This window comes from Miniopterus schreibersii (genome assembly GCF_964146895.1).
Source record: "Miniopterus schreibersii genome assembly, chromosome: 9".
NCBI classification, from domain to species: Eukaryota; Metazoa; Chordata; class Mammalia; order Chiroptera; family Miniopteridae; genus Miniopterus; species Miniopterus schreibersii.
This window is the reverse complement of record NC_138118.1, coordinates 3720375-3745685: the sequence shown is the minus strand read 5'-3', so window position 1 is coordinate 3745685 and position 25311 is coordinate 3720375. Positions and strand designations below refer to the sequence as shown.

The 25311-nt window shown below is 52.3% G+C and overlaps 2 protein-coding genes across 3 annotated transcripts in view; both read right to left on the bottom strand.

Moving 5' to 3' along the window:
• Positions 1 to 662, bottom strand: part of ZNF786 (zinc finger protein 786) — a 33203-nt gene extending 32541 nt beyond the window's left edge. The window contains exon 1 of the mRNA XM_081147708.1: positions 487 to 662. Within this exon, the coding sequence (XP_081003834.1) occupies positions 487 to 510 (24 nt within the window). The 5' untranslated portion in view covers positions 511 to 662. The remainder of the gene's footprint in view (positions 1 to 486) is intronic.
• Positions 663 to 6554: 5892 nt separating this feature from the next.
• ZNF212 (zinc finger protein 212) lies at positions 6555 to 19360 on the bottom strand. Of its 2 annotated transcripts, none has more exons than XM_081147217.1 (5): positions 19252 to 19360; positions 11321 to 11698; positions 11110 to 11236; positions 9302 to 9391; positions 6555 to 8536 (listed from the first exon to the last, which is right to left on the bottom strand). In XM_081147217.1, the coding sequence occupies exons 1-5, from the start codon at positions 19273 to 19275 to the stop codon at positions 7677 to 7679; spliced, it is 1479 nt and encodes a 492-aa protein (XP_081003343.1). In that variant the 5' UTR covers positions 19276 to 19360; the 3' UTR covers positions 6555 to 7676. The 2 variants fall into 2 exon arrangements, with proteins under 2 accessions (XP_081003343.1, XP_081003342.1); XM_081147216.1 differs by having other exon boundaries at positions 6561 to 8539.
• Between the last annotated feature and the right edge of the window lie 5951 nt (positions 19361 to 25311).

The window sequence follows — 25311 nt, the reverse complement described above, 5'->3', positions numbered from 1 at the left end:
GCGCACAGAACATCGCCAGCCCACAGTCTAGAACGTGCTAAAATAAAAACCCATCTCCAATCCCTCTTCCTGTAAACACTCAATACCTTTGTCTTAGGCAAAAGTAGGCTCCGGGGTGCCCTGCAGGGGGCGCCATCCCAAAGCCCCGGCCAGGCCTCCCGCGCCTGAGTGACCCTGGGCCGGTCCCTTCCCCCGAGCCTCAGACTCGGGGCTGGGGACCCCCCCTCCCCGCCTCGGGGCCGCCGGGCCTCCCCCGAGACAATGGGTGGGGAGCGGGGCGCTGCGCTCGGGCGCAAGGCCCGTCACCGCCGGCGGGAGCGGACCGCGGGGGCCCCCGACGTCGGGGCGCCCGCTCGCCCGGCCTGGCGTTTGGGCCGCCCGGTCGCTCGGCCTGCAAGCGGCGCGCACGCCGACGAGGGCGCCGGCGGGGCGAGCGCTCCACGCGGCGGGGCCCGGCCCGTCTGGGCGCCCGCGCCCCGCGCTTACCCGGTCGGGCGCCGCCTCGGCCATGGCTGCGCGTCCCCCGCTCGGCGGCTCCTGTCCCCGGCCTGTCGGGCGCTGGCGGCGGCGGAGGCGGAGCGCAGCCGCCCAGCCTCGGAGCCCCTGCCCGGCGGCCGCGGGCTGCGTCCGAGCCACGTGCCCCGCCGGCCCTTTAAACAAGAGCTGCGCTCGCGGCCCGGCCCGAGGCCGCGCACAGCGCCCCCTGCAGCCCGAAGGACCGCACGCCCGCGGTTCGCGGCCCTGCGTCGCGGCGGCCGCGGGGGCCACGGGGGAGGGGGGGGCCGGCCCCGCCTCGCTGGGCCGCGGGAGGCGACGCGTCGGGCGGGCGCGGGCCGCGCGCGGACGCGGCTCGGGGAGGGGCGCCCGGGTCGCCCCGAACGCTCCGCTCTGCAGGGTGGCGCGGCGGAGGGCCCCCAGCGTCCCACCCGGGAACCGCGCCCAGGGAGCGGATGCGGGAAACGCGCAGACTTTTTGAAACTTTGGGAGTACCCCCCCCCCCCCCCCCGTCGCCCCAACCCTGGGGGGCATCTCAGGTGTCCGTGGAGTCGCCGTCCTAACACCCCGAAAGGACCCGACGTGACTATTGGTTTGAGTAGAGTACTTCACGCCCAGGGAAAAACGTCGGGGGATGGACAAAGGTTTTTAAACTCCTTTTTTAGTTCCCCAGACCAAAAAGAAAAAAATCTTGGGAAAAATTTCATTTATTAAAAAAAAAAAAAAAAGCCCGGCCAGCGTGGCTCAGCGGTTGAGCATCAACCTAGGATCCAGGAGGTCGCAGTTCGATTTCCGGTCAGGACACAGGCCCCAATTGCAGGCTTGATCCCCAGTCTGGGGCGTGCAGGGGGCGGCCGATCAATGACTCTCTCATCATTGATGTTTCTATCTCTCTCCCTCTCCTTTCCTCTCTCTGAAATCAATAAAGATATATTTAAAAAAATAAAAAGCAGCCCTGGCCTGTGTGGCTCAGTGGTTAGAGGGTCAGCCTGCACACCCAAGGGTCTCCGGTTCCCTCCTCGCCCCCTGTCGGGGAAAGTATGAAGCAACCAATCCCTGTGTCTCTCTCACATCCATGTTTCTCTCTCTCTCCTCCCTTCCTTCCACTATCTCTGAAATGCAATGGAAAAAAAATATCCTCAGGTCAGGATTAAAAAAAACAAAACAAAAAAAGCCCTCTCTCTCTCCCCCAAACAGCTTTGAGAATCCTGGGTCTCCCCCTCCTTCCCTGGGGCCTACCTCCTGAGCAGAGCCCCAAAGCCCTGTGCCACACTGTGGATGAAAAGGGGCCACATGCTAAACCTGAAAAGCTCAGGGGAGGCCTGCACAGTGGGCCTTACAAACTCAGAGACCTAAAGTAACCGCATACGATGGCCTGGCTGGTATCTCCCCTGACAAAGGTCAAGCTTTGACCCTAACTGAGCCTGGCTATTGTCCTTTTGCATCTACCTTAACATACCTTTGAAGTGTCAGGGTGCCCTGGCCAGGTGGCTCAGTTGGCTGGGGCATCCTCCTGTGCACCAAAGAGGCTGTGGGTTCCATTCCCAGTCAGGGCACATACCTAGGTTTTAGGCTTAGTCCCTGGTGGGGGTGTGTGGAGGGGGCAACAGATCCATGTTTCTATTTTTCTCTCTCCCTTCCTCTTTCTCTAAAAATTCAATAAGAAACATCCTCGAGTGACGATTAAAAAAAAATAGAAATGCCAGGGTAATTTCTTTTTTTCTGGACCCCTCACTGCACCAGAGCAGAGACCACGAAACTCCTCTTACGGGAGACAACCGATCGATGCTTCTCTCTCTTTCTCCCTTCCCCCCTCTCTAAAAAATCAATAAAAAACATATCCTCGGGCAAGGATTTAAAAAAAAAAAAAAAGGAGACGAGAAATGAGAAATGTCAGGATAATTTCCTTTTTTTTGGACCAGAGCAGACCACGAAACCCCTCACTGCGAATTGTTATCGTGTTAACCGCTAACTATCCTATACCCGTAAATGTAAAGGAAGTATGTGTCTGTTTGTTTTACTTTTTATTTAATCCCGGAGATTTCCCCATTGTGCTTTCTCCCGCCTCCTTAATCTATCAGCCCCAGTTACAAGGATTTCATGGAACCCCTAAAGTCCCCTCCTTTCACCGCAATGTATACAGTAAGGTGCAAAACTGCCATTCTCTGGAGCATTTTCTCAAGGCGTTAAGATTTTGCTTCCCGGCAATTGTTGTCAGTTTGGCTCAAATATGCTCATAAAAATTCTCTACAGGTTTAACCGTTTTCTTACGTTGACAACACCCAGTCTTCCCGTGCACATCAGCGACCAGCTGGGATCCTCGCAGCTCTGGCTCGGGGCTGGGCTTTCGGCAAGAGCAAACCCACCCCTAATTCGGGCCCTGAGGCATTATGAATAAAGTACTCAACATAGGGCCCGTTTTCCTCGTTTGCAAAGAGCCTTCCTGTGGAAAACCAGAGTTAATCACTGAATATCAAGTGAAATGTGCTGTATGCAATGTAAGTTTTATTTTCTACCTTTCCTGCATTTCCCATTCATCTTAGAATCTTTGTCCAACAAGCCCCCAAAACTCTTCTGTTTGCATTGGGCATTAATTCTTCTTTTCTAAGATCACAACTGACCGGTATTTTACAATCCTTAATGGATTTTAGCCTGTCATAAAGAATAAAAGGCAATTATTTGAGCAAAAAAAAAATGAACCGCAGTCTGGAAACACAGACTAAGGTAGTAACCCAAACTATTCCACCAAGACAAAGGGGAGGGGAGGTCGTTTTTTTATCGTGAAAGTTCCCGCCCAGGTTCTCAATTAGGTACTTTTTTTGGTTTGTCTGTTAATCCTTGCCAGAGGATATTTTTTCCATTGCTTTTTCAGAGAGAGAGAGGAAGGAAGGGAGGGAGGGGGGGAGAGAGGAACATCAGATTGGAGAGAGCGACACACAGACTGGTTGTCTCCCACCACAGGCGCCCCAACCTGGGGCAGGGAGCAAACCTGCAACCCAGGTACGAGCCCTTGACCCGGAGGGAATCGAACCCCCGACCCTTTGGTGCTCCGGCGGACGCTCCAACCACTGAACCACACTGGCCAGGGCTCAATTAGGTCCTTTTTATGTGAGGTGTCAAAGTCGTGCCGTTCTGATAGGACAAGGCAGGTGGGAGTCCGTTGGTGGGAGATGAAACCAGGGTTTCCCTGCAGAGGTTGACTCAGTGCAAAAAGCAGGGGAACAGGGCGGGGCACAGAGTTCAGGCTGTGGTTGTGCCTGGTGTAGAGCCAGGAGCCCGTCAGCAAATGGCCGCTAGGTTCTTTATTATTTATAAAACTTGGGCCCTCGGTTGACCACGGGGAGCCCATCTCAGTGGATAAGTTCCATCTTGGGGTTCACATCAAACGAATCTTTCTTCTCAGGGTCCACACTAGGGACCCTCTTAATGCCTTCAGCGCTCATTTGCAAACTGTCTGTTAGGTCGCGTTGCTTCAACAAGGAGGTTCACAATGAACGATGCCATCTACTGATTTGGTCCCTTGTTACCTTAAAGTAACACATCCTAACCTGGCCCCAAATTCCAGAGAAGGAGAAGGTATCAGTTTTTAAAGTGGACCTGCCCAGGTGTGTAAAGCTTAGGAGGGAAAGTATTAGTAGAGGGAGAACAGAAGTGTGACCAAGGCCCCCTTCCTCCTTGAAGCCCACCCTGGTTCAGGCAACACTGAGCTCCCTGTTCTGTGAGTTCCCCTTATACCTGTTCATGCAATAAACGTGTGGTAAACCCTGTGCTCGGAGCTTTTTGAGACATAGTCCCTGTCTCAAAAAGCATCACATTCTGTTGACTCTACCTTGTCAATCTTTTTTTTTTTTAATATATCTTTATTGATTTCAGAGAGAGGAAGGGAGAGGAGGGAGAGAGAGAGGGAGAAACATCGATGATGAAAGAGTTGTCATCCATCGGCTGCCTCCTGCAGGCCCCCGACTGGGGATCGAGCCCGCAACCCAGGCATGTGCCCTGATTGGGAATCGAACCCCGATCGCCTGGATCCTAGGTCAACGCTCAACCGCTGAGCCACACCTGGCTGGGCTTGTCAATCTTTTTAAAATTTAATTTTTTTTATTGTCAGTATTACTGATGTCCTCCAATTTCCCTCCCTTCGCCCAGCCGCGCCCCCCCCACCACCACTCTATTGTCTGTGTCCATGGGCTATGTGCATACGCATATAGATTCTTTGGTTAATCTCTTCTCCTCCCCTTCACCCCCCTCCCCTCTGAGATCTGTCCGTCTGTTCCATGCCCCTGGACCTACTTTGTTCGTCAGTTTATTTTTTATTTATTTATTTATTTTTAAAATATGTCTTTATTGATTTCATAGAGAGGAAAGGAGAGGGAGAGACAGAAACATCAGTGATGAGAGTCATTGATCGGCTGCCTCCTGCAGGCCCCAGACTGGGGATCAAGCCTGCAACTGGGGCATGTGCGCTGACTGGGAATCGAACCCCGATCGCCTGGATCCTGGGTGGACTCTCAACCGCTGAGCCACGCCCGGCCGGGCTGTCAGTTTATTTTGTTCCTTAGATCCCACACGAGTGAGGCCACGCGATACTTGTCCTTCTCTGTCTGGCTACCTTGTCAGTCCTGCCCCTCTGTCCTGTCTGTCGCTTTCCCACTCACTGCAGCTGCCCCCAGTCAGGTCTCACTGACTCTTGCTGGTCTCACCTAAAAAACCTTCTAACATATATATCCCTCCCTCCCAACAACAACAAAAAAGCATGATATGAACTCTTCTTAGGTTAATATTCCCAAATCACAGCTAGAATCAGGTCACCCTTTTGCTCAAAACTCTCAGCTCCCCATTACGCACTCAGTAAAACCCAAACCCCTTAGCCCGACCCCAACCTCTCTTTCCAACCGCACCCCCCAGTACTCCCCTGCTCACACTCCACCCTCTGGCCAAATAATGAATCGGCACATATTTGTACAGGCCCATGATGTCTCCTATTTTGGCCGAGCCGCTCCATTAGAATGCCCTCTTCCACCTGTGCAGAGGTCCAGTTCAAAAGTCACCCCCCAGAAAGCCTCCCCAGTGTCCCACACCTAACTGTAATTATTCTCTGAATTCTTTTAATTTTTTTTAATCTATTTATTTTATTTGTTCCTTTTGATCCCCATATCGTACTCCTCCCATGGGCGAATGTGACTCCTTTATTTTATTTTAAGATTTCTTTTTATTGCCCTGGCTGGTTTGGCTCAGTGGTTAGAGCGTCGGCCGGTGGACTGAACGGTCCCGGGTTCGATTCCGGCCAAGGGCACGTACCTTGGTTGCAGGCTCGGCCCTGGTTGGGGCGCGAGTGGGAGGCAACCACTCGATGTGTCTCTCTCACATCGATGTCTCTCTCTCTCTCTCTCCCACTCTCTCTGAAAAAGCAATGGGAAAAAATATCCTGGAGTGAGAATTAAAAAACAAAAAAAAATTAAAACAAAAAAAGATTTTTGGGGTTGATTTTTCTGGAGGAAGGGAGAGGAACATTGATCTGAGCGTGAAACATCAATCCGCTGCCTCCTGAATGTCCCCCGCTGGGAATCGAACCAGCAACCTTCTGGTGCCTGGGCGATGCCCAACCAACCGGGTCGCTCCAGCCAGGGCAGTGATGCCTTTAACGTGTAACTTTTGGTTTCTACATGTTCTGTTCTGTTTTGTGTACGTGCATTTTTAATTTGCATCAATGGTATTGTCGTAGGGTCTCATTCAGTTTCTTACATTTTCCACCCGGCACCGTATGTTTCAGGTCAACCCACGTGACCACTCGTATATTGAAGCCGACGCCCCCAGTTGCTCCCCAGTGCTCCTGGGGCGCCCGCCTCCCCCTACTGCCTTCCGGCAACCGACACCCCGGCTGTCTGCAGCCCTCAACCCCACCCGCGGGGTCCCCCACACGCGCCCGCTTCTCATCCGCTCTCCGTTCAAGTCAGGCCCCCGTCCCCGCCCCGGGCCCGGCGCCCCCTCCGCCTTGCTCCCAGGAGGGTCTTCTCGACAGCCGGCGAAAGACACCCGACGTGAGCACTTTTTTTTTTTTTCTGCCAGTACCAAGTTTTATTCTAAGCAACAGCCAAGTCATCGAAGGGGACACTCACACAGGGCCCAGGAGCCCACTCCCAAGCAAGAGCGCGCAGGCTCCGGGGGCTCCGGGGAGAAGAGCACCGGGCGCCTCCCCTCCATCACCTCTGGAACAGTCGCGCCCAGGACTAGGTGGGAAAGCGTGTCACCTGGACGACCTCAAGGAACAGCTGGTCTGACAGGAACAAACTCAAATACAAGCTGATACAGGCTGAACAACCTTAAGTAACAAGGGAGCCTTCTACCCTGCGAGGCTGGGGATGGAAGGGGAAGAGAGCTGTGGGGAGACACCCGAGCCCCGAACTCTCAGCTCCTCATTCTCAGTGGGGGCCTTGGGGCCCACCCCCGCTGCCCTCCCCCTCGTGGTCCTTTTGATTCAGTGAGCCCCGTCCCAGGGCGCTGAGACCCCTCACAACAGGGCGCCCGTGCTGCGCACCCCGGTCGCCGGGCTAACGGAGCGCGGGTGGGCTGGAAGAGCCCCAGAGACGGTTCCCTCCCAGATGGCAGGCCCGGTTCCATGCTGGGAACAACTTCTACGACTTGGGAAATTTAAAAAAAAAAAAAAAAAACAAGTGTTGGGCTATATTTTATTAAAATTAACTAAAATCTAACTCCAAAAAGGTTCTTCGGAGCAGGGCGAGCGGTTCATTTAAATTATCTCTTCTACTTTATTATTAACAAGGAGACTACAAAAGAGGAGGAATGGGGGATTAGGCTTCCCAGAGCTCCGCCGCACACCTGCTCACGCCTTTGGCCTGACTCCACCCCATGGGAAGCCCTGAAAAACCGGGACGGACCCTCGAACCAGCCCCAGTGCAGAGCGTCGGCGCGGACGGGAAAACACGAGACCTGAGGGCGCCGAGGACCCGCGGACTCAGCAGCAGGGCAGACGGCAGGGGGGCCTGGCCCCGGCCCCCCCCACGCGGTCCTGGGGCCGGCCGGCCTGCCGCTCGGCCGAGGCGAGGCAAGTCGAGGCCACGCCCCTCGGGAAGCAGTCAGTCCGTCCCTGGCCCCGCCCAGTGTCTCTTCGGGGGACCCACCCAGCCCCCTCGGCCCCCCGGACAGGCGAGGGGCCGGCGCCCCTACAGCAGGCCGTTGGGCCTCCCCTGCTCCAGGGCCAGCGCGCCGCGCTCGCGCTGGTGGATCTTCTGGTGCTGCAGGAGGTGCTGCTTCTGGACGAAGCTCCGCTCGCACTCGGGGCAGGTGTAGGGCCGCTCGCCCGTGTGGATGCGCTGGTGGCGCACCAGGTCCGACGGGTGCATGAAGCTCTTGCCGCAGTAACCGCAGATGAGGGAGCTCCGGCTCTTCCTCCAGGGGATGTGGCCGGGCAGGGCCACCAGGCTGTTGGGCGAGAACCTCTCCTGGACGCGCGGGCCGCCGCTGGGCCCCTCCTGGGCGTGGCTGCGCTGGTGGTTGGCCAGGTTGGCCTTGCTGCTGAAGCTCCTCGCGCACACGTCGCACTGGTGCTGCTTCGTCTTCTTGGGTGGCGGCTTCAGCAGCGGCCTGGGCCGGAGGCTCTCCTCGGGCTCCGGGGCGGTGGAAGGCTCCCACGCCGCGTGGGTCCGCAGGTAGGTGGCCAGCTGCTGCTCACAGCGGTAGCTGAGCTCACACTCGGGGCAGTCGTAGGGGCCGAAAGCTTCCCTGCTCAGCTTCAGGCCCGGCCCGCATTCCGGGCCCAGCGGCGCGGGCCTGATGGATTTCTGCTTCGGGGGGCAGCCGAGGCTTCTGTCGCCGCTGGGGTCTCTGCCGCCCTCAACGGGCTCCTCTAGACTAGCGTCCCTGGGCTCGGATTCCAAGAGGACGGGCCCGCCCTGCGTGGCCCAGAGCTCGGTCTGCTCCGGGCTCAGGAAAGTCTGCTCCTCGGCGGGGCCCGGGAGCTCCCCGGGAAGGTCCTCAGAGCGCTCGGGCGGGTACTCGATCTCCTGCTTGATGACAACCCCTTCTGCTGACAAAACCAAGAAAACAAACAAAGGAGATCACATTCTGGCGCCTTCCGAGCTCAACAAACACCTGTGAATCCCAGAGGGGCCCAAATGGAAGGAACAAGGGGGTAAGAACGGCCTGGAGAAGGGTGAGCCTGCCCGGCTCCCACAGCCGGAGAGCGAATCCCGCACTCAGGCGGGGACGAGCGCACTGGAAATCTGAATATGTTATTACTATTACCACGGAACAACGCTGTAAATGACAGCTCTCCAAGCTTGTCCACAGACTGGATTCGATCTCTGAAAAACGGCTAAATACACTGAAAACTGTACTAATTTAGGAGTGTTAAAATAATAAATAAGAAAGATTAAAAAACAAAACACAAAAAACTAAACCTATAGCTTAAAAACTCGCACATCCAGCTCCGTGGTCCCTGCACATTCCCCAGATCACCGGACTTACGAGTGCTTTCCCTGCATCTCTCCCAGTCAGCTTCACCCCCAAAGCTGTGACCAACCCCATCCTCAGCGCCCTGTGGGTTTCCACAAATGTCTACCATGCACTCTCCTCTGCAGGGCACGAATCCCAAGGATTCCACATAGCGGGAGGGCGTTAAGACCCACACATAAATAGGTGGGCTCATGATAAGCATAAAAGAGCCTAGAATAAATCAATGCCGCACGAGGTTACTGATACTCGGTGTTTGGCTGTTTGCAGTGGGAAAGCTCACTGCAGGCTGCGGGGCGTGGGGAGGGGAGAAGCGGAATATTCTGGAGCCACTCACCTGGGTGGACACCACCAAGGCCCTCCTCCTCCAGGTCTCCCAGCATCTCCGTACCCAACTCGGCTTCTCCTTCCGGCTGGCCGAGGACCTCTGGGTTGGAAACGGCACAGTGTGAGCCCGAGAGAGTAAAATCTCATTGCACGCCAGTCATCCGCTGATCAGCAAGGTGACCAACGTCAAGGGGTCGATATTAAAACTTCATGAGGTCCGAAGTATTGTTCCTGTCACTTTCCCCTAGCAGTCTGGCACGATTAGAAAACTATGGTCCACTGGAATTATGCATTCGGCTGACCGCCCCCTCGGTGCTCCTTCATTAGTTATTGTGGCTCAGCGGTCAGGCGCGGAGCCCGTCGCTCGTCTCGCCAAGACCACTGCACCCTCGCATGTACGTATCTACTTCCTTCCAGGTACCTAATGTCACCTGAGCTACAGCACTGCAAGGTAAGGCAGGCGCTTATCCCACGCCCATGACAGACAAGGTGACAGCCACTAGCAGAACACATGACGCAGCCGAGGTCGCAGTGACTTCTCTGACCCCTGTGCTACTTTCCTGCCCCCTCCGCTCTGCTCCAGTCCCAGTGGCCTTCTTAACAATCCTCCAGGGACCTAGGTTGTAAAAGATTTTGTCTACCAAACAAAATGCATTTATAATATAACAGCTAATATTTTGCATATCAAGATATATACATACCGATTAAGCAGCACTTTCTAATCGACACAGAAATAAAAACTGACACCACCACTGGCTGTGATTCCAGCCGTGTGCCCGGGACAATTTTTGGGATGAGACCATTGCTGCCTGTCTCATCCCAGGTAACGAAGGATTCCTTATCAAATAGGCTTAAGTATTAAAAACAACACAAGGGCCTGGCCAGCAGGGCTCGGCGGTTGAGCATCGACCTAGGATCCAGGAGATCGAGGTTCGATTCCCGGTCGGGGCCATGCCTGGGTTGTGGGCTCGATCCCCAGTGGGGGGCCTGCAGGAGGCAGCGATCAATGACTCTCATCATTGATGTCTCTCTCTCTCTCTCTCCCCTCCCTTCTTCTCTCTGAAATCAATAAAGATATATTTCAAAAAATAAAATAAAATCAATAAAAACATATTAAAAAAACCCAAGAAAACAAAACAGCACGAGGAACCCCATCCATGATATACTATAAAGCATATGGTGACGTCTTTTTTTTTTTTAAATATGTCTTTATTGATTTCAGAGAAGGAGAGAGAGAGAAACATCAATGGTGAGAGAGTCACTGATCGGCCACCCCCTGCACGCCGGCCGACTGGGGATCAAGCCTGCAACCCAGGCATGTGCCCTGACCAGGAATCGAACCTCGATCTCCTGGATCCTAGGTCGATGCTGAACTGCTGAGCCACGCTGGCCGGGCATGACATTTTACCTATTAGTAAATATTATCACGATCTGGCCCTGGCCGGTGTGGGTCAGTGGTGAGAGCGTCGGCTGCGGCACCGAAGGGGGTTCGATTCCAGTCAAGGGCACCCGGGGCGCATTCGGGAGGCAACCAACTGATGCGTCTCTCTCACATTGACGTGTCTCTCTTCACCTCTCTCCCCCTCCCCATCTCCCTTCCACTCTCTAAAAAATCCATAGAAAAAATATCCTCAGGTGAGGATTAAAAAAAATAAATAAAAAAGACCTGACTATGTGAGTACAGAGAAGAAAGGCCGGACACCACGACCTCTCCGAACGCCTGCGTCGGCCGAGGGCCTGGGGCCTCCCCCCGCTCAGCCCGGCCCAGGCCGGGAACTGCGGCTGCCCGGGGGAACCCCGGGGGGGAACGGCTCTTACTCAGGGAGACCAGCGTCTCGTAGTTACTCATCATGACGTTTCGGTACAGCTCCTTCTGCCAGTCCTCCAGGTTCTCCCACTCCTGCTCCGAGATGCAGACCCCGTCGCTCTCCAGGGACCGGGACACCTGGAATCGCGGACGTCACGCAGTGAGCGCTGGCCGCCAGGGAAGAGCCCGCGGCTCAGGGTCCCGAAGGAAAGAAAGGCCTACCTTGGGGGCCTCGCCCGCGCCGCCCGGGGGCAGCCGCAGGACCCAGAAGTTCCTGCTGCGCAGCAGGTTCTCCATGTTCTCCAGCCGTCTCTGCAGCAGCCCGTATTCCTGCAGCAGCGTCCCCAGCACGGCCCACTTGCCCTCCAGCTGGTTCCCGAACTCCAGCGTCGTCTTCTCGAAGTCGGCCAGCTTCTTCTCGGCCGTCTCCATGCGCCTCTCCAGGCTCTGCAGCTGGGCGGCCTGGGCCTCCATCCTCTGCTCCACGGCCTGCAGGGCGGCCATCACCGTCTGCAGCGACAGCCCCTCGGCCTCGGGCTCCGGCTCCGGCGGGGGCGGCGAGGGGGAAGCCAGCGGCGTGGAGCGGCGCTTCCTCTTGTGCTGCAGAGCCAGACACGGGCCGGTCAGCCGGGGTCCTTTCCAGACACCCAGGGAAGAGCGCCACGGGCCCGGGGGGCCGGCAGCTCTCGGAGCCACTAACTAGCTTCTCCTTCTTTTTAAAAAAATAAAAATAAAAATCTTTATGGATGTCAGAGAGAGGAAGGGAGAGGGACAGAGAAATAGAAACATCAATGAGGAGAGTCATCGATCGGCCGCCTCCTGCAGGCCCCCCGCTGGGGATCGAGCCCCCAACCCGGGCGTGTGCCCCGACTGGGATGGAACCTGTCTCCTGGATCCCAGGTCGATGCTCCACCCCTGAGCCACGCCGGCCCGGCCAGCTTCTACTGTTTTTCATTTAAAAAGTATGTTCTTTTGTATTCTGATACTGCAAATTACACACTTATATTACAATAAAAAATATTGAAAAATAGGAAGGAAAGAAGGAAGGACAGGGAGGGAAGATTATGTAAAAATACCACCATCCAGAAAGAAGCTGTAAGGATGTTGGTGCATTTCCGATACGTTTTTTTCAACAAAACTGAAATCACATTGTACATGTGTTTTGTTACCTGTGTTTCACACGTACATATTCTGTGTCAGGATTCTTTTTTTTTTTTTTTTTCTTGGTTAATCCTTACCTGAGGATATTTTTGCTGGTGCTTTTCAGAGAGAGTGGGAGGGAGAGAGAGAGGGGGTGGGGAGAGAGAAAGACAGGGACTGGCTGCCTCCGCAGGCTCGGCACCTGCCCAGCGGGGAGCAGACCCTCCATCCAGGTACAATCCAGGTGTGTGCCCTCAGCTGGGAATCGAACCCGAGACCCTTCAGAGCGCAGGCTGACACCCTAACTAGCCACTGAGCGCGCTGGCCAGGGCAGGATTCGTTTTTAAAACCAATTTCTTTCTATTTGAGTTTTTGGGCTATTTGTGATATTCTGCTGCGATAAATGATATACTTTACGTCTACTCTCGACTCCACGATCCTGCCAGGCTCCGCAGACACTCGCGTCAGCCTTGCGGAAACCTTCCAGCAGCTCCTCCTGGTCAAGGTTCCCGAGCAGGGCTGCAAGGCTCCGCTCGCTCGGCTGGGCCCCACGGCAGCCGGTGTCAGGGAGCAGCACCCTCCACGCCCTTCACAAGCGCTCACCGACGTGATCCAAGGCCCCCGACTCCCTATTTTCACGGTCTGTCCCTTCGGAGAGACCCACGGCTGGGGAGCCTTCCTGAAGCTGTCCTCTCAGCCCCAGCGCAGGCTCACGGTTCAGTCCTAACCCCCTAGCGTCACACCTTCTCCGCGCACGCTCTATTCAGGGCCGCTCCTCTTACGACAGTGACCACGCCGAGCCCGAGGCACTGAGCAGAAACAGGTTCACTGGCCACTCCAACTTCCCCTTCAGGGAACCACCTGCTGAAGTCGCCTCCGTTTATCTTTTGGGTTCTCTGACTTTCCCCTCCTGTCTCCTAGGATTTCCGTGTAAATTCTGGATACTGATCTTTATCGGTTATATATGGTGCAAATACCTTCTCCTGACTTGTACCTCGCTTTTTTTTTTTTTACTCTGTTCAGCATCTTTTTTGTTGTTGTTAACCTTCACCCCAGGATATTTTTTGGGTTGCTTTTCAGAGAGAGTGGAGGGGAGAGAAAAAGAGAGAGAGAGAGAGAGACACTGATGTGAGAGAGACACGTCGATTGGTTGCCTCCTGCACGGCCCCGCCTGGGGCCCAGGACTGAGCCTGCAACCGAGGCAGGTGCCCTTGGCCGGAATCAAACCCGGGACCCTTCAGTCCACAGGCCATCGCTCTCTAACCACTGAGCCAAACCAGCCAGGGCACCATTAATTTTTCAGAGTGGAAGGGGGGGAGAGAGGGCGGGGTCGGGGGTGTACAGAGAGACAGAGACAGAAAGAAACATCGATGTGAGAGAGACTCATCGATCGGTTCCTCCAGCACGCGGCCCAACCAGGGCTGGCGCTGAACCTGCAACCTAGGTACGTGCCCTTGACCGGGAGTTGAACCCTCGACCTTTCAGTGCCTGGGCTGACATGCCAACCACTGAGCCACACCAGCCAGGGTTTCAGAATCATTTGATAAAAAGTCATTAACTTTAATGGAGTTGAGTTTTACCATATCAGCTACTTTTATGGTTTGACCTTTCTTGTCAGGTGTAAAAAGAAAAACCTAGAACCCACAATACAGTCTTCTAAACACTTTATAGCTTTGACTTTCCCATTCAGGTGTTTACCTCAACTAGAACTCGTATCTGTGCATGGTGCAAGACCCAATTTTCATGTGGGGAATCAACAGATCTAGCACCACATAATGCAACATCCATCACTGACCCGCTGATCTGCTCTCTCTGTCATAAGCTAAGTTTTCTTACATATCAGTCCGTTTCTGGCATCTCTATTCTGTGCTGTGGGTCAGTTTTGCTAGTGCTTCACCAATATTTCTGTCTTAATGACCACAGCTTTTTGAAAATCACCGATATCTGGTAAGGCAAATCCCACCTCGTTTTACATGTTGACTATTTTGGGCCTATTGATAGTATAAGTTGAAAGGTTCACAAAAATATCTAGAGATTTTGTCTGGAACTGCCTCGAATCCATAGGTAAATTTGAAAAGTGACATCTTTAGGGTGAAATGTTTCAATCCATGAACATACTATACACTCTTCTTTAAAGGCTGTTTTATATATATATATATGTATATATTCCCCCCCCCCCAATATTTAAGTGTATTTCCAAGTGCCTGTTCCAATCATCAATTGCTGTACAACAAATCCAAAAATTTAGCAGCTTAAGACAAACCGCCTATTTTGCTCCTGAATCGGCAATTAAATGAAGGTTTGGCCGGGACAGTTTGTGTCACCAAGAGCAAATCACAGGCAGGCAGGCAGGCAGGCACTGCAGTCACCTGAGGAATCCCAAGCCACATGGAGAGGGCGCATGGTGACCGTCTGTTCAATGGCCCAGCTGAGGTCCCAGCCCACAGTCAGCACCAACCTCCAGAACACACTTTCATTACTAGCAGGGTTTTTAAAATTTGTGGGTTTTTTGTCTTTTATTATTTTTTCCAGCATCATTTGTGCTCTCTATGCCCTCTGCCACCTCCACCCACCCCTCCCACCCTGCAATTAGCACACTGCTGTCCACATCTAAGAGTCCTCTTTTTTTTTTTTCCTCAATCCCTCCACCTTCCCCCCTTTAAAAAAAAAAAAAAAAAGTGTATTGATTGTAGCGAGAGGAAGGGAGAGGGAGAGAGAAAGATCAATGTGAGAGTGCAATATTGATCGGCTGCCTCCTGCACACCTCCCACCAGGGATCGAGCCTGCAACCCAGGCATGTGCCCTTGACCGGAATCGAACCTGCAACCTCCTGATGCACAGGACGCCGCCCAGCCAACCGAGCCACACCGGCCAGGGCAGTAATAGGGGTTTTTCTTGCCTTTTCTCTTTCTTCTTCATCAATCTCTTTATACATCAAAATTATATATATATATATATATGGGAAAATTAATCATATCCTCTCTATATGTGCTGTCCAATATAACACAGCCACTAGAAACATGTGGCTGTTTAAAGTTAAATGAATTGAAATTAAATTAAAAAAATGTAACCTCCTCAGTCATATTAGCTACATTTCAAGAGCTCAACAGCCACATGTAACTTGTAGTTGCTACACTGAGCAGCACAGAGAATATTTCTACCATCTCAGAAAGTTCTACCAGAGGTACTACACCCTTACTAATTGTTTTCTGCTTGACAAAATACTAAGGCAATGTTAAAATCTTCTACTATGGTAGTGAATTTTCCTTGTACTTCTGTCAACTTTTGTTTTATATATGCTGAGGCTACATAATTAGGGGCATATAAGATTAGAAATGTCATACCCAGCTGGTAAATTTGGTCTTTTGCCATTATAAAAATAGCATTAGCCCTCTATCTCTAGCAATATGAATATAGTTAAGCCAATTTCCTTTTGATTAGTATTAACCTGATATGTTTTCATATCCTTTAGCTGTATCTGTTATACACCATACAGCTGAGTTTCCCCATCCTGCCCATGTTTTCTTTTAACCTGATCATTCGGTCCCTTTACATTTATTCTAATTGTTGATGTATGTTTATTTTCCACCTTTGCTATGTGATTTGTCCCATCTTTCATCTTCTTTCTTGCCTTCTTTTAGACGTTTTTTTCTCATTCTATTACCCCCCTTTTAATTTGTAAGCTATGCAGCCCGTTTCTAGTCTTTCAGCAACTATCCTAGAAATTACAGGCAGCATCCCCGCAGAGACTTCAAACACCTGAATTCTGATCGTCTCTTCCTTTTACACCAATGATGCCATGTATTTAAACTCTGCCTTTGTTTTTAACTCTCCAAGAGATTACTATTTTAGCCAGTCAATATTTGTTTAGATTTATCCATTTAAAAAAAACTGATTAGGAGAGGGAGAGAGAAAGGGGGAGGGGGGGAGAGAGAAACTAATTGGTTGCCTCCCTTACACACCCCAACCGGGGCTAGAACCCGAAACCTGGGTATGTGCCCTGACCTAGAATCGAACCGGAGACCTTTTGGCGTATGAAACGATGCTCCAACCAACTAGGTCTAATTTTGTTGCCCATTATTTTTACTGGATTCTCCTCATAGTTTTTCATTGTTTGTTTAGTAATTTTTTTTTTTTTTACTGTGAATTCCTTTTCCTGGGAACTTTATCTATGAGAATTATTTAAAGTCTGAGTTAAATGTAGACTCCTCCAGAGAAGATTCATGTTTATTTATTTATTTTTTGATAGACAGCTGGAGGTTCTACTTTACTCTATTTTGTTAATCCTCACTTGAGGATATTTTTTCCATTGAATTTTTTTTTTTTTTTTAAGAGACAGTGGAAGGGAGGGAGGGAGGGGGACAGGGAGGGAGAGGAAATGAGGAGAGAGAAACATGGATCACGTTATCAACTGGTTGCCTCCTGTGCTCGCCCCAACCTGGCCAGGGATGGAACCTGCAACCCAGGTATGTGTCCTTGCCTGGGACTTGAACCCGAAACCCTTCCAGCACTCAGGCTGATGCTCTAACCACTGAACCACACCGGCCAGAGCCGGAGGTTCTACTTTAAACTAAATTCTCTGCTTGAGGTTTCTTGGACCATCCAGGTCATATAAATTCAGGCAATAAACCCACTTGGGAGTCACCAATTTTCAAGGGGCACCTTGCACCCATCTCTCAGCACCAAGGTTTGACATATGTAACTTTCTGTGCAGTCACCTGGGGGTAAGAGCTTGCTTTCAGCTCACCTTGAATGTTGCCCTTTGAAGTCTCAGCTTTAGGAGATTCAGGTAGGAGGCTTCCTGGACTCTCACCTTAGGCTCCGAGTTTTGTCTTCTATTTTCTAGGCCCCTTGAGGCCATAAACACTCAGGTAAGTGTTCAGCAAGAGGTTCCAGAACCCTCCTTACCTCTTAAGAGCTCCCTCTTTCACTTAGTTTTTGGGCTCCAAGTATTCTTTACTAACATACATTTCAAATATATTTGTGTTTTCTCCCCCAGCATTTTTATTTATTTTCATCATGGCACCTACTCGGCCACACTGTTAAATGAGAGGTACAGAATCCTCATTGGAAGGGACAATGTCTGAGAACGGAATTACGCCCAAAGGCAATTTAAATACATTCTACAATGACAGATCCATACGTTACTGAGGGAGCAGTTGTGAATTTTGGAGGCTCTTTAAGGCTTCCTTTTAACAAGATCTGCTGATGACAGGCAAGCCCCTGTGCCCTGACCAGTCAGGAAGAAGTCGTCTGGAAGTTAGCAAACTTGTCCTTCTGCCTCACTTTACTACTAATTCAGTACTGAGAAAAAGCCAACTGTTAGATTGTATCACCTTCGTGAAAGGAGTCAGAGGAGGTAAACACTGGAAACATTTGTATCCTGTCCTCCCAGTTCAACTGTAGCTTCCTTGAGAGCAAACACTGTGCTCTCCAGGCCTCCACTCCTTCCCCTCTTCATTCTCACCCCTTCCTCCAATGATCAAACAGCCCTGGCCACTGCTGTTCCTCTCTCTCTCCCTCATCTCTCTCTCTGTAAAATTAATAAAAACATATCCTCCGGTGAGGATTTAAAAAAAAAAAAGAAACAAAAGAATCAAATACAGTGCATCTTGTTAGCCCTCAATTCTCATGAGACCTCATATGATTTTGAAAGTGTTTCTAGACCATGAAATGCTCGGGGCGCATATGGGAGGCAGCAGATCGATGTTTCTCTCTCACATCAATGTTTCTCTCTCCCTGCCTCCCTCTCTCCCTTCCTCTCTAAAATCAATAAAAACATATCCTCGGGTGAGGATTAAAAAAAAAAAAAAAATCAATGGGTAAAAAAAAAAGAAAGAAAATCAATAGGTAAAAAAAAAAGAAAAAAAAAAAAAAAAAGAACCGACCAATGAACGCTTAAATAAGTGGAACAACAAATCGATGCCTCTCTCTCTCCCTTCCTCTCTCTATCTAAAAATCAATAAAGTAAAAAAAAAATTAAATTCCAGCCCCTCTCCCGGCCGAGTGTCGCCCGGATACGCCAAGGTTGCAGGTTTCGATCTCCCCGTCAGGGCACATACAAGAAGCAACCCCATGAATGCATAAATAAGCGGGACGACGGATCGATGTTTCTTTCTCTCTCTCTTTCTCTTCTTTTTTTTCTTTCTCTTAAAATAAAATAAAAATTCCACCTGCCCTTCCCATAGCGCATCCTCTGCTATTATCAAATTCACCACTACTTTCCGAGAACGTGCGAAATGTCAGAGCGGGCGGGGACCTCCGAGACTCGCAGCAACTCGTCCTACACGCTCGCCGTGCAGCGGAGCAAAGGGAGGCCCAGCGCCGGGGCGCCGGCCGCCGAGTTGGGGCTGAAATCCAGTTTCCTGCCTCCCTGCCCGGGATTTTCCTCTGCCCCGGAGCTGGGTCCTGCAGCGGGGCCGGGGTGGGGGGGGGTGCGGACACCCGACAGCTCCGCAAACAAAACCCAGCAACTCCGCGGCGAGCGAACACCTGTCCCCGCGGAGAGGGCGCAGCCCGACTCCAACCTGCGGCTGCGACCCGGGCACAGAACAAGTCCGTAGCGGGACAATGTGGCAGAGGGAGCCGGCGGGGCACAATGGCCGAGGGCGAGCTGAGCTGGTCGCCGAGAAGCAACGAGCCCCCGAGGTCCCGGGAGCACCCGGCGGGGGTCCCCGGAGCACCCGACGGGGGACCCAGAGTTTCCAGCCCCGCGCCACCTCTCCAGCCGGGAAACGGGCTCTCTGCCGGCACCGCGGATAAAACGCCAGGGGACCGTCACCGGCCCCAGAACATGGGACAAGCCTCCGAGAAGTTTCCCGGCGCTGGGGCTCCGGCCCGACGCCGAGGGGACCGGACCCGGGGCGGGCAGAGCTCCGGGGTCGCGGGTCCGGTCGGTGCTCACGGGTGGCGGCAGCCCCGGGGGACACCCCGCCCCGCCCCGCCCCGCCCCGCCCCGCGGCTCCGCCATCCCGGATGCGCCCCCGCGCCACGGGAGGGGGGGGAACCCTTACCCGAGCCGACGCCGATTCCGCCATGGCTGCCAGTCGCCCGTCCACGGCGGGGCCGCGCCTGAGCTCCTCGGACTGCGCGCGGGTCCGCGGGGCGGCCCTGCCCCTCCCCCGAGCCTCCTCCGGCGCCGTGTTGACACAAGGCCAAGACGGGCGCCGGCCGCGCGTCCTCCGCGCGCGGGATTCCCACCGCGCCCCCGTGCGGCCGGAGGGCGAAGAGCAGCTCCGCGCTCCCTCCGAGCGCAGCTTTTTCCCCCCACTGATGGAATTGAAGGCAAACCCACGACACTTTGTGTGCTTGTTGTTGTTGTTGTTGTTGCTACGTGCCTGGCGCTCTGCTAGGTGCTTTGAGAGATTCCAAAATGTATGACACTCAAGACTTTGCTCTGAGGGGGAGAACACGTAATCGAGTTTGGGGGAAAATGACATGGTCCCAAATGGCAAGAGGTTTTAATCCAACATTTTGCTTTTGAGAAACTAGAAATGCTTCACATCTCAACGGTGTGGGGTCAGGTGCCCAGGCCAACGCACCTGTAGCCTATTCATTCTAGTAACCACATGCCCTGGAAACCCCCAGATAGCCCTGATTTCAATTATTTAATAACCCCGAGCACATGTTGCACGTGAAAGGATGCTGTGGAGTTCTGGAATCAAAGTTGCCTAGTTTGTGCTACATTGTCTCTGCAGGGACTTGCAATGAACTTCCATTTCCAATGACAGATGTGAAGCGCTTCCCTGAGAACTAAACTCATATGTTCACAGGACTGGGTCCTTCTTGGCATGCAAGGCTCAGGTCAGACTTCACCTGTTCAGAGAGGCCTTCCCTGTGCACCCTGTCTGCAGCCCAACATCTTCCTCCATCCCAATCCCCAGTCTAGTTACCCTTCTCGAAAATTTTTTCATAGCATTTATCACCATCTGAAGTCATCTCATTTTTTCATGTTTATATGGTAATTAATTATGTGTTTCTTTCACTAAAATGTCCCTCCCTCCACAGAACTTCCATTTCTTGCACACGGAAGTGCTCATAAATATTTCTGAGTGATTGAATGGTGAATCAGCGAGTAAGGCTAGGAAAAGTCACCTCCAAAAGAAGGCATGATATCCAGGGCAAACAGATTGACAGGAGATTGATCGAGTCACTGGTATATTTAAAGATGGGGCCAGGTGGAGAAAACTAGTCAGCCATGGAGATACGTCCAGGGTCTGACCTACTCTCTCTGCAGATACAGAAAATAATATCTCTGGCGTGGTTCAGTGGTTGAGCATTGACCTATGAACCGGAAGGTCAGGGCACATGCCCAGGTTTCCAGCTCAGTCCCCAGTAGGAGGCATGCAGGAGGCAGCCAATCAATGATTCTTATCATTGATGTTTCCCCCTTTCCCTTCCTCTCTCTGAAATCAATAAGAAAAGAAAATGTCTTAAGATTGTGCAGACAGACATATCAGGACATAGGACACAGAGGTCGTTAAAGGGACTCACACTCTCTATTTCATTTCTGTGTTCCCCGGGTAACCTTATGCTGGTGCAGGCCGCATGTAGCTATTGGGAGACAACATGCAGGTCAGGCTGATGCAACTGTCCAGCCCACCCCTGGAAATTATTAAACTGACAGTCTGGCTTATCCATCAGTCAGTCTCTTGTGAGTCAGCATGATTCAGCATCCCTGACTCTGAGCCTGGAACTCAGGAAGAATATTTAGATCAAATTTCCAGTGTGCAAAGGAGGAAGCACCAGGCACCGTTCTGCAGTGTCATGGGCTTTTGGAGATGGTAGCACAGTGAGTTAGAAAGCGAGGGCAAGCCCTAGCCGGTTTGCTCAGTGGTTAGAGCGTTGGCCCGTGGACTGAAGGATCCTGGGTTTGATTCTAGTCAAGGGCACGTACCGAGGTTGCAGGCTCGATCCATGGCCCGGGTCAGGAAACATGCCCGAGGCAACCAATCGATGTGTCTCTCACATAGATGTTTCCCTCTCTGTGTATCTCCCCCTCCCTTCCAGTCTCCAAAATATCAATTGAAAAAATATCCTCAGGTGAGAATTAACAACAACAAAAAAATAGTGGGACCAAGGAGTGAAACCAGCACCCACCCCCATTTACTAGATGTGGACCTGGGGCACCTCCAATTCCTCATCATTAGTGGGAAATAACAGCATGCATTTCAGGGAGTTGTGCAGACTGAATGAGTTAGTTCAAGTCCAATGCTTATGGTACAACCTGTCAGTTAAGAGCTCAGACGTGCTCATGATTGCTTTATTGCGTCCAGGCTCCCTCACGCACTAAGTGGTGTGGTTCATGCTCACTCTGCCTCAGTGTCCTCCCACTGAGCATGTGAACACCATATCCAAGGGCTGCTGATGGAATGAAAAGAAATGACATTAAATAAAATGCGTACGTAGCTGAGGCCTGGCGTATGGCGCTCGGTAACAGGCAGTCTCTCATTTTGGTTTGTCTTTGCTTTGGCGAGGTCCTAGCCTTGAACTGCAATGAATTCACCAAGATAAATGACTCCTTGTTGTCTCTGAGAAGCCACCCATTTGTCCTTTCCCAATGGCACTCAGATCTTGACACATGCCTTTGAATAAACTTTTTTCTTTTTTTAAGGAGTTCAAGTGGCGGTGGCAAGATTTATTAAAGCGAAAGTACACTCTCGGAGGGAGAGAGCGAGTGAGCGGGCTTGGAGAGCAACTGCTGAATTAACTGTTACATGAGGGTCACAATTATTCCCATCGGTGGCGGTGGTTTCAAAGAAGCCAATATACTTTTAGTACCTGTATCCTGCCATCTGTAGAATGATTGAAATAATGCAGAGGCCCTGGCTGGGTGGCTCAGTGAGTTAGGGCGACCTCTTGATTCACCAAGGTTTTGGGTTTGATCCCCGGTCAGGGTACATATAAGAATCAACCAATGAATGCATAAATGATTAGAACAACAAACCGATGCTTCTCTCTCTCTAGAAATCAATAAATAAAAATAGAAACAGGAAGAATGTGACCTTAGATATTATCTCAACCACACCCTCATTTTTAGGGACAGATATTTTGAATCACAAATATAAAGTGCTTTAAAATATTTACCTTGACCTTTAAATTTTCTATTGTCAGTGTGATTTATAGCATATGTATTAGCATATAAATGCCCAAATATTTTTTATTCAAGGAGTTTAGAGGCCACAGCTTTATTCCACTTAGTAGAGACCCTTTTTATTCTGTTCCCCTTACTATTCTAGTGTCCGGATGGCAGGGACCATGTCCTTTGTGTACCTTTTCTCAAAAACAGAAACAAACAAACAAAAAAGCCCGAGGAGCAGGCCGCACCAGGCTTGCAGGCCTGCGAGAATCCTAGCACGAACATGCTTGGCTCACGCCGCACCCCCGCTGTGTGTGTGCAGCGGACATCTGATCTTTGTCAGCTTAGCACTTCTCCTTTCCTCTGGGCCTATCACCTCATTCCCTTTGGGGACTTCTCCGGTTCTGGAAGGACATATAAGCAGCTCTCAGTAGCCCTGGCCGGGTGGCTCAGTTGGTTGGAGCATTGTCACGTACACAGAAGGTTGCGGGTTCGATGCCTGGTAGGGGAAGGTACCGGAGGCAACCGATCAATGTTTCTCTCTCAAAAAAAAAAAAAAAAAAAAATCAATGAAAACATATCCTTGGGTGAGGGTTTTTTAAAAAAAGCTCTTAGCAGTGGATGCTTCTCAACAGAGGATCAGTTAGGAAAGAGTTTCACTCTTCATTGTCTTTTTTTTAACCATTTGAATTTTTACTGCATACATTAATTTTTAAATTAAAAGTTAATTTTAATTAACACATTATCAGAAGGAAAAGAAAAATCCACCCCAAAGCAGGCCCTTCAGAAAGTGGACTGCAGGGTACACACGGGATCCTTGCTACCTGGGAGAGGTCCACCTTGAGTGTCATCACCTTTGATCAGCTGGGGACAGGGCTCACTCCGGGACCCTCCTGGGGCACCAGTGCTGGAGGCTGGGGTGGCTCCTGGTGCCCTGGGACCCACAGGACTAGGATGCAGAAACCAGATACTAAGTATCGGCCCTCTAACTTGCTGAGTCACTAAACCTTTTTGGGAATCAGCTCCTTCAGGGCAAAATAGATACACTTGAACTACATGCTCAAATGTTTCAAACCCATGTCTCAATAGTGATTTCTCCCCCAGTCTTTATATTCTTTAACAGCCAAAAAAAAAAAAAAAAATCTGTTCGTCTTATTTTCAATGATTTAGATTATGAAAAGTTTGATCTTCTGCATATGCCTCTGAAAAGCAGAACACTGCCCCCTCTCCACAAAACACTGGATTAGAGGGTCCCTTCTGCTCTAATAAAACTCCAGCGAGCACGTCTGTTTAATTTCTCAACTCATTTCCTTAAGATCTGCCTCCTTCAAAAAGAATGAAGGGGAAAATCCCAGTTGGTTGGATTCCAGTCCCATGGAGCTTTCCTGTACGAAGCCACGCTGCAGAACCCTGGGCCTTGTGAACACGCAGTCTGCAATCTGGACACCTTTTATTTAATTTCAAGAATTCCCTTTGCATGGCAAAAAGGGGTCTGGGGAAAGCCAAGCGGCGCAGATGAGGGAGGAAGCAGAGCGCTCACAGATGCGGTGCCGGTTGCTGGCTGCCCACTGTGCTCCCAGCTGGGAGAGGAGTGGGGTGGATGGGCGGAGCAGGAAAAGTCATTCTCGACACAAACAAGGGTCTTGGGGCCTGCCACCCCACCCCAGTGCCTGGCCATGCAAGACGCAGAAATGGAGACGGTGGCCCCTCAGGACCATGGAGCATTGCACCAACACAAGGGAGTCCTTTGGGCGCCTCCCGAGGCGCCTGCGGGGTCTGGAGCAGAGGAGGTCTGTGTCCATGTCCATTATCATGGTCAGTTAACAGATAGCACCAGTTGGGAGGCTCAGGGCAGGAGAGAGACCGAGGCTCTCGGCCTCTAGCACCCACGCGCCTGGCCCTCCTGGGAAGAGACTCAATTCCTGGATGGTGGCCCCTGCAGCGAGAGCCTTGCTCTCACCCCCTTTCCTGGGGAAACTGGAATAGATCGGGGTGAGCTCTGACCCGGGGCACCAGCTGCCTCTGGAGGGCCGGGTCACTGCCATGCAGTGACAAGATGTGCTGCACCAGATTGAGGGACTGGAGGTGGGAGGGACAGGCTAAGGGACCTGGGCCCAAAAGTGCCCACATAGGAAGAGCCTCTCGGGGGCACAACCTGGGGGCTTTCTGTAGCCAACCTGCTCCCATTCCCAGGAACCCCACGAGCTGCCCCGGGTGGCTTCTGATTACTTTTGGTGGGTCAGGGGAAAGGGAGAGGAGAGAGACCAGGAGAGGCCAGGCCAGAGAGGTCTGTCTCAAACATCGGAGGTAGGCAGCGTGTGTGGTGGGGGACACTGCGCCGGGGGGCAAGGGCCCTGGTCCCAGCTCCGCCGCGCTCTTCTGTGGTTTGGGCTAAACCATGGGACCTACATGCACCTCCCGTCCTCACTTACCGAGCCAGGCAAACCCTGCCCCCACCTACCACGGAGGGATAGGCCAAGGGTGAAAAGAGATAACGGATAGAAAACACGTTTTAAAAAAGTACAAAGCGCTGTTGCAGCGCGAGGCAGTGCTGTCGTCGAGGTGGTATCCCTTGGCGCATCCCTCGGCTCGGCCACACCTCCGCAGGTCTCAGCCTCAGGACCCGACTTCCCGACCTCCGGCCTCCGAGGCTCCCTGGCGCTTCCCCTGGTCACAGTGCGTGACCCCAGCGGCCAGACGGGCGCTCGGGGCGTCTGAGGAGCGCGCCCCAAGCCTCTGGCCCGGTCACCGCCCCTCGGGCACCCTCCCTGCGGGAAGCCGCCCAGCCGGCCCCTTGGTCCACCCTATGAGATGAGCTGGGCTGTCTGTCCACTGAGGCCGGACCGGTCTAGGGGGACCCCTGACCCACCCCAGGGACCCTGTTTAGAGTGCAATTCCTGTTCCCGGTTTCCAGCGCGGCGGGTAGAGGGAGGGAAGGCAGGCGCACGGCGGCCGCGGGCAGGAGCGAGGGTCCTCGGGCCGTCCCCAGGCCCTG